The sequence below is a fragment of the Solea solea genome, chromosome 3, assembly GCF_958295425.1.
Source record: "Solea solea chromosome 3, fSolSol10.1, whole genome shotgun sequence".
NCBI lineage: Eukaryota > Metazoa > Chordata > Actinopteri > Pleuronectiformes > Soleidae > Solea > Solea solea.
In genome coordinates, this window is record NC_081136.1 from 26,622,655 (window position 1) to 26,632,083 (window position 9,429).

Consider the following 9,429-nt stretch of genomic DNA (forward strand, 5'->3'; position numbering starts at 1 on the left):
CTAAAAACTACTACAATTGCTAATCACAGCTGCATCGTACTTCCAATGCTGGTTTCACACTGGATGCATGTGCAGCATGTTAAGGCAGCAGTGCTGATCTTAGTTTTGTGGGACTTCTGTGGAGCTTCTGATGTGTTTTACATAGAGTTTGCCTTTGAAAATCATAAAAAAAAACACTTTAAACTCTCTAAATACTTCTCTGTATTCATTTAAATACCAAGATGCGTTAGTATGAAGCTATACATATGTCTGTTTCACATATGACACAATAAAACTGAAATGTAAGAAGTGCTTTTACTTTACATTAGTTCACATGGGGAACACGTGGTTGTGCGAGGTGAAGTGCAATAAGATTGAGGAGATGAGAATGTGCAGGATAATTTGTAGCCCCAGGAGAATGTGGGTCTTTCCCTGCCTGCAGAAGTCTCATTGGCCTTGACAGGCGTGTTGAAGGCGAGGTTTCTTCAGGTTGATCTCGCAAGGACACGATCCCCATACTGATGTGTTGTTTTCCGTGTTTACCGACCAAAAGGGAACAACACATGTACAACCCATCGTTCAAAGTATACAAGGATGTCCAAAATTGAATTCGATCTCCTGCTGAGAAATTGCTAATACTGGAATGGAATGTCAACTCAAGTACATATGTTTAGAATGCTGGCCGGATGCAGACCCACAATTTAGTATGACTAGAACTGCAGCTGCATGAGCATGCAGAAATGTATAGTGGCTCTCTGATGATAGAGAATGGAAAGTACGACTCAGGCCTTTTGTAAAATGTAAGTTAAAAACCTTTGTCACGTTGGAGCCAACAGTAAAAACTCGAACACATCCTTCTAAAGCCTTATCAAAAATGTACCTCCACTATATGATTATATCCAAAATAGGTATAGCATAAAGTAAGTTTCATGTTCTATGAGTGTTAGGGCTCAGAGGAAATTGTTTTTCATCACCTGTCATATTTATTAACCATCTCTCTCCCTTCATCTCTACATCAGAATCTTGTGATGTTCCTCAGCCTCGTGGTTGCCTGGGTCATTCCCGATGTCCCAAAAACCATCATGGAGCAGCTCAAACGGGAGAAGAAGCTCCTCGTTGACCTATTTTTAAGGGAAGAGAAGGAAAAATTCCAGCTCATTCGGCGGCTCTTCACCAAGGACCCTAGCCTGCAGCCAGGCAGCCATGCGGTCCACACAGGGCAGGACTTTCCCAATCTAGGTCGTTACAGTACTTTACCCACAGGCCCCACGCAGGCCTCGGCTGGAGAGGCAGGAGGTGGTGGGCCGAGGGCAAGGTGTAGGGCGGCAAGTTTCAGCCAGTTCACCAGGAAGATTCCTCCATCGCCTAAGAATGAACAGGAGAATTTAAGACACACAGCAGTGTGACTTAATAGGCTGGGGGTACGTCACCTGAGCCTCAGGACTGTGTTTTGGGTTTTTTGGTCCAAATACGTCTTTGGCTGTGTCTCTTCGATGTCCTCGCGTGTGTGTGACACAGCAGCGCTGTGACGGAAAACACATCACAGCCTAGTTTTGAACATTTGGTTAACTTTTGCTTATCAGTCTCAGTTAAGTTGAATGTGCTACGTCCACGTTGGTTGAATGGGTGTGCACGTTGTTGCTATTCCCACCTACAGCTGTTCACGTAAAAGTGTTGACATTTTTACGTTTTTGTAATACTTAAGTGAGGAATACTAGCTTCATAGCGTAGACAAGCAATAACTGCTAAATTATTAAGGCTGATTGAGTGAGTATTACAAGAACCTTGGATGAGACTGAAGACAGATCTATGACCGAATGGGCACTTAGTCAACATACATGTGACTATACAGTATGTGTTACTTCTATTCATGTTATATTGTAATATTGTGAACCTAATTTGTAGCATCTCCAACATTTCACATGTTCTGGACTTTACAATGCATCGTACTGAAATCACACAAGCCTTGTAGAAGAGCTGATTATTTCTCTCAATTTCTTTTACACCATTTATTGGACCCATTTATTGGACCAGAGCTCCCCAAACAGCTGCTACTCATTGTCTTGCCCTGTACACTGATGGATGGATGCATATGCCAACGGGGCACACTCTTGTACGCCAATATTAGATTTCAGTCATAGTTTTTAGATTAAGATGAATTGAAAAGCGTTTTTCCTGTTAGCGACATGGACTTTAACAACTGTCTGTAGAGTTTTCTAATGACTAGGAAACATGTTAGCAATGTTAGGAATCATTTGTCAAGTGAAAAAAGTACTTCAGAAGTGTTGTCTTCAGACTATACTGCTACTTCTATGCTGGTAAGTGATAAATCTGGGTTCCGACTACCCAAACAGAAGAGCTCGCATAAAAGAAGTTAGTGGCGTCATCATACAGCCGTGTTAGAGATTTGTCGAGAAACACAGACTGTAAACATATTTAAACATCCGTCATTTCAGCACCGATGCATTTGATTTTCTGTGAAGACAACGTCAGCTAGTTAGCGGGTTCAACTATTGCTGTACACTGTAGATGGTAGCATATTAATATATATATACAGTATATATTAATATTCATACTAATGAACATAACTTTTGCTTGTTAAATTCAAACTCAAATTGTAATTTTACATTTTTGTTGTGTCATGAAAGATAATGCTGCCTTCAAGTGTAACCTGTGAGCTTGTGGTTATGACATAAGGGTTCATATATGAAGCTATTGTCATGAGAACACTGCTGCTAGGCAATCTGTAATGCTCACGGAAGATTACATTACTATACAAGTCATTAAATAGGAGGCATAGCTCACTAGTTGTTCCCCAATTTTCTAGTGAAGCCAACAAAGCATTGATTAAAGACTTGATTATGTGTGTCCCTTCACAACATTACAAAATGTGGAAGGGCCCATTGTGATGTCAAGTTTGTATATTGAAGCCAGCAAGAAAAACAGTGTTAACTTTTGCTATTGTTTCCCATTTGATGTTTCACTTTGGCTCCTTTTTATTTCAACACCTACTGAGTCAATGGCAGTGACACATCACACACACACACTGCAGGGGGTTTAAAGGCCCTGTGTGCAAGAATTAGACTGAAACAAACTGAGGACGTTGTGGAATTATGGTGACCTTTACATACAAGAGAGGATGTTCTTTGTTTGCGTAATAAGCTTCAGAGAAAAGATGGTGGCCTCCATAAAGCAAGGCCCTTGCCTAAAGTACAAATGAAAAGAAAATCTAAAATCTAAATTAAAATGTGTATGTGATTATACAATTACACAAACACACTCATGGGTATTATATTCAATTTTCTGCCAACAAACCCCCCACTTACACACAAAGGTCCAGTTGTGTAGCCACACTCTCAACTGTGCAGCTCTCAAGTTCCCGCCCTCTTGATAACGCTAATATAAAGTGTGCTAACCCAAATCCAAAATGAATTTTCTTTATAAAATGGTTTGCGGTTTGTTTAATTGAGATATTCAGAATTATTGAAATGACTGGGCACTATCTTGACCCAGGCCTTGTTACGTTTCATTCATTCATTCATTGATTACTGATTCAGGGGCCTTGTCACTCAGTTTGGACTCACTGGGCCTCCTTACACCTGGCATTAAAATGAGTTTTCTGTGATTGCATAATGGAATCGGATAGTCCCCGAAGTACAGGTGTAAATACACCCGAGGACGGATTGTTATCTGATCTACCAAACCACTTCCGGAGGTGGTCAGAGACGCATTGTAACCACATTGAACAGCAGTGTGAATGCGATGCGTCTCCAGTCGGTCTCCGTGACTATGTGAGCAGAAATACGTTGGTGGCTCCGAGCACAGCTTACATGAAAGCATTGGTTTTTTGCTTGTCGAAGACGACAGCTTCCCCTGCTTTGAAAAGTGCCCGTGATCGGATTGCGATCAGATCTTGATGTGGACACTGTAGACGCATGTTACTACCAGGTGTAAATGCATGTGGTGAAGCGCTATCTGATCATAGAAAACGCATTCTAATGCCAGGTGTAAAGGCGGCCACTGACACAGACTTCTAACTTATAGAAACATATTCACAGGGTTTAGGGAATAAAATGGATATGGTCTCCAGAAGAAAAGTGTTCATCCCCATCTGGTTTTACCTTATGCTGGTATAGGAGTTCCAAAATACATTTTGATTGTTGATTAAATATTTTTGTTGTTTGATCGCTGTGCTTTTATTGTTTTATTTGTTGTTTTCTATTCTATCGTGGCGTTTTCTGAGGTAGTCCTTGTTAGATTTACTGTCTCAAAGAGAAATACGCAGAGATTGAATAAATTTACTGATTAGGTTTCCTTGCTTATCAATGTCATTTTCCCTGGTAGGCTCCTGTATTTGCTGACATTTATTGAATTACTGACATGAGAGTAAAGTTAAACTGTCTTATCTGTGGGTATTGTGATAAGTTTTTCACGTGTGGAAAAAAAAATAACATGAAGATGAGCTGTGGGAGAAGACTGAAGCTGAAGGCTGAAGAAGAATACAGTCTGAACCAAACCAGAAAAAAAATTGCTGCAACAGGCTGCCACTGCGGAGACACTGTCTAAGATGTAACTGTTTAAATCTAACTGTTTCCTGACTGAGGATATAGTTACAAAGAAGCTGAGAAGACGAAAAAAATATACATATTTAATGTAATTTGAAGAGTTCTGAAAGCTCTGTTGCCCCCCGTGGAGGATAAAGCAGTATAATTTGATCAGTTGATCAATTACTTACAGGTAGAAGTTACACATTCCTTTGTGTAAAAATGTGTAAAATTCTTGTTCAGTTTATGACTCATGTCATGTGACGATGCTGCTCTGTTTTTGTTTCCTTGTAAATGTTTAAATTGTGTCAAAAATACATACAATAAGCTCCACAACCTGGAAAAAGACAGTGTGACAAATCACCACCTTAGTGTCCTGAGTGTCCCTGAAGGCAACACTAGCCCCACTTCCTGTCTGTGGATTCAAATGCTCTTCAGTGTAGGTGAGAGTGAGATGTTTTCATCAAATGTTGAAGTCTTTTTCGCTGTCGACAGCAAGACATTCACACAGAACAGGACTATGGCAGCACAGTGTTCAGGTATGTAGTGAATCTGTGACGCACAAGACTGGATTATTCATGAAATCTGGACGTGTGTGAGTTCTGTAAATGTTTGTACCGACTGAATCACTTTCAGCACACATTACAACAAGTGTTCATGACAACAAACAGAACAAAGAATTATGGGAAAGTGGAAGAGGGGCTCTAATAATCTGACTGTTTGAAACCAAATTAACCAAAATGCATTTGTTTCAAGGAAAGTTTCAAAAGCCCTTTGGAACCTCTTGACATTAACGTCTGCTGTGGTATAGTCCAAGTGTAGTTGAATTGTTTTAAAACTGTGACAGTCCTTTACTGCACTCTCCTTTACATCCTCATCAAAGAAAAGTGGTTAGAAATGGACTTAAAAGGTCATTGTTTGGACAATTAGTTTTTGTTGCTGCTTCCTGTCTGTTGCTATAGTCATCTTTGTTTCTTGGATTAAGTTGACAACAGTCCACATATACATCCTCTCGTCTACTGTTTCCTATGTATTTCCAGTGCTCTGTATGTGTGTGTTTGTGATGGGATTTTTGGATTACAATCTTTTGTTTGTTGTTTACATTCATGTACGGTGGTTATCCTAGCCAAGGGGTTAGCTTAGCATCGATGAATACTCGCTCTTAAAGCGAGGGTGTGACTTTAATTTACGCAGATTTGTTGGTGACGTCCACCAACGATACTGTACAAACTTAAATGCTTCCACATGCCGCTTTTCAGACGCTTCGGTTTTGGGATTCTCTTTTCAGGAAGAAAGTTTATCTTGGTGTCTTCCATTTTCATAGCAAAACACTGTAACATCACTGTCACAAGTGTATCTACAACCAAGCAGCTGTCCGACCACCCTCTGCTGGACCATGCGGTATTTACGTCAGACGGCCTGTGACGCTTGCAGGCTGTAGGTTTTGAATTTTAAATGAGATTTTGAAGTTCGAGTTTGATCTTTTTTACTCAAATTTGAACGGGCATCCAAAGTAACATCTCCTATGTGTTAATCCTACCTGTAAATATACGGTTTATCGCGTTGCATTTGTTTTCATTTGTGCTTGTGAATATGCAGCTCGTTTCTCCTTCTGCGTGTGTTTTGGAATTCCCAACTCTGCTAGTCGACATGCCAATGTGTCCAATGGGTAAGACACTTAACGTTAATGGGTATAAAAGATGTGTGATACAAAACGTGCTGCACATATGCAGTGAATGGGTGAATGGCAAAACTGTAGTGTAAAGCAGCTTTGAGTGGTCATCAAATACATGCAGACCATTTACGGTATTTAGCCGCTTTGCTCAAGCAGGTAAATGACCTGGATTAGGATCTGCAATCCAGTATGTTACACTTACTGTCCTTGCACCCTTTATCCTTTGTCAGCACATTGAAATGACAGCAGCGTGTGCACCTTTTTAGACCACAGGAACTCCCTATATAAGCCACATAAAGTCCCAAAATAGGATCATGATCGACACCAGCTGTTCAATTGCGGGTGGCGGTGCACACACACACTCAGCATCCTGAATGTAGCATTATGGGATTCACATTCCTGACTTGAATGAGCCCCCAGCTCTGCCAATCACTGTTGTGGACCAGCTCTTGTTTTTTTTTTTTGCTGAGTTGTGTTAACCTGAGCATTAAGCTGAACCACAAAACGGCTCTAACTACCGGCCCCAGTAAACTGATGCTTTAGTTCAATTATCGTCTCCTCAGTTGATTTGTTTTCTAGAGGGGGGGGAAAGAAGTGCTGTGCTCTGATTATGGAAAAACCCTGAAATGGTGATCTCCTGTCATATTTTCAAGGTTTGCTTTCAATGTCAACTGTGGGTTTCCCAGCTCATTTCACAATGCCGCTGTCAGAGATGAGAGGTACATACATATTTGGCTTTTGCAGAAGACAGTCAGAGCATGAGCTAATGGCTGATCACATCACATCAACAAACCTGTTCGTTCATGCAATAGGATGATATGTGGAGCAAAGGGGACTGAGTGGGGTGAGGCAACAATTTGGACAACTGAGACGAAGCCTGTTTTGGGGAGTCCCACAGGTTTCCCGTTACACAGACCTGCATGAACGTTGTGAAAGGGAAAGAAAAAGGAATAAATATAAGCTAAGAGACACAATAAAGAAGGGGCAGAGTCGATAGAACAGAGAAAATTGAGAATAGTGCTATTCGCAATTTTCTAATCAAATCTGTGTAAGACGTCTTAGGATATTGCATCATCATAGAAGAGCAATTGTGGAGCCCTTGTTGCTGTTACGAATTTTGTTTGTGAAATCATTTCCGATGAGACATTTTTGGATGTTCAGGATTTTACTTCCCTGCCCAGAGAGACAACTGTATTTTCCCTCCTGTGTGTTTAGTTTGGAGTTTTAGTTTCATCGTGCTCTCTGAACACAAGGTACTGTACATTGTTGCATTGTGTTTTAAAGGTCCTGTACGTAAAAGTTAGCAACATTTATTGGGGAAGATGCAGGTTGCAGCTGACTGTCCCTCACCTCGCACAGCTGGTGGATTTTATGTCTGCTTTCCCCAGATGTTGATGACGTTTTCAGGAAGTTTCCCCTGTGCGACAGGAATGTGTTTGCCAGTTAAGTCTGCACAGACTCTGCAGTCGCATGCACATTATTTGACCTAAAGATTTGAGACCACCCCTTATCAAAATGTGGTCAGGAACTCCACCGTCTCTCTTTAAAGGGACAGTGTGTGGCATTTATTGAGGAAATTTCATGTTGCAGTTTGTGCCAAATGAAAATAATTTCACCTACACTCCGGCCTTTCTGTCAGAGGGGCTTCGGGAAGATGCAATAAGAAATGTAATAAGCTGTGGCCTAAGATTGTTGCTGACTTCTTATCATGTTTATGCATGCACACACACGTGGTGGTTTGAAGAACTGGAAAAAGCTTTGGGTGTGATTGATGGTCTTCTTTTCTCCTCTCTCTCCTATATCATTGACGCCCTAAAACATGTAATGAAACGGAACACACTGTACATACTTTCTGCACGTACATGCATATTAACATGACACATTTCCCCTTATAAATCATAGTGCATCATTACATTTTCTATATCAATCTTTAAAACCCATCTTACCTTTTTTTTTTTTTAAATCAAATTTCCATTTTACCATATACTGTAAATCCAACTGCGCCACATGGTGTCATGAAGGACACTTCTATCATCTACATGTCTCTCTAAGTATGTGATTCTAGCCTGTAGCTAATTCCTGGCCTGCCCCGATTCGTCGTAAATCTTCACTTATTTTCCGATCTCTACTAATTTACAGTCTTCCTGTAATTACTTCATACAGATCATTCTCATACACAATGTCCTTTAAAACACATTTGACCCTATAAGACTCAATATTTCAGTTGTGATGGTTCACTGAGAGTAAAACCAGTTTTCCCAGGGATTTTGGCCAACTAACATTACGTAATCAAACCACAGCATCAATCAATCACTCAATCAGACTTTTTTTTTTTTTCATAATAAGCAACGCACCTGAAGGTGCGTCACAGGATAAAAACATGGAACAACCCTTATTATAGCCTATACCCCTTACTATAACCTGAAGTCCAGGGTGAACTCACTGTAAGATGAGGTGGAAAGAAAGTAGATGGAGATGTCCGTCAAATAGCATCCCATTAACTCTTACTGGTGCAGCCGCAGCTCCAGAAACTCCCTAACCTCACTGAAAATGATCAACGTTCAAAATATACAGTGAAGGGAGAAGGATGGATTCACTTTGTCTGTGCCCTCGGGTAAAACACACACCTATTTTCCCTCCCTCTGCCACTCTGGAAGCACATACGTATTTCTTCTCTTCATCTCACTCTCCTCTCCTGTCAACTGCCTTTGTTTCACCTCCAATAATTTATGATAAGGCATTTCTGTAAACATCTGATGTGAATGTTTTCATGTTTCAGTCTGCAACATGCCGCTGGCCACACCTCGTGTTCACAGACGTGCAAACACACACACACACACACACACAAATGATATTATACATACCAGCCATTTTATTATATACGCCTATTCAACATTGAAAACAAATGTTTACAAATGTAAACAGCAACTCGATGCATTTCAGCATGTAGACCTGGTCAAGAATTTGAAGAACATTTCAGAGGGTTTACAGAGAATGGTCTAGAAAAGGAACACATTCAGTGAGTGGCAGTACTGAGGTCAGAGGACAATAGCCAGATGTCTAAACATGAAGCACATGGGCTCGAGAAGCAAAACCACACTGGCTGCTTCTCCTGCCACTTTATTAGGCAGTTAATAATAGCATTATTTATTATCACTTTATTACTGTACCTAATAGAGTACCACTGTTAGTCGTTGGTGGAATGAGCGTGATTCCCCCTTTATTATGCTA

General features: G+C 40.6%; 1 protein-coding gene across 1 annotated transcript in view; it reads left to right on the plus strand.

The window, feature by feature from the left end:
• The window catches only part of ano2b (anoctamin 2b), a 61,898-nt gene extending 57,734 nt beyond the window's left edge, over positions 1-4,164 (plus strand). The window contains exon 27 of the mRNA XM_058624044.1: positions 999-4,164. Coding sequence (XP_058480027.1) covers positions 999-1,385 — 387 coding nt within the window. The 3' untranslated portion in view covers positions 1,386-4,164. The remainder of the gene's footprint in view (positions 1-998) is intronic.
• The last annotated feature ends 5,265 nt before the right edge of the window (positions 4,165-9,429 follow it).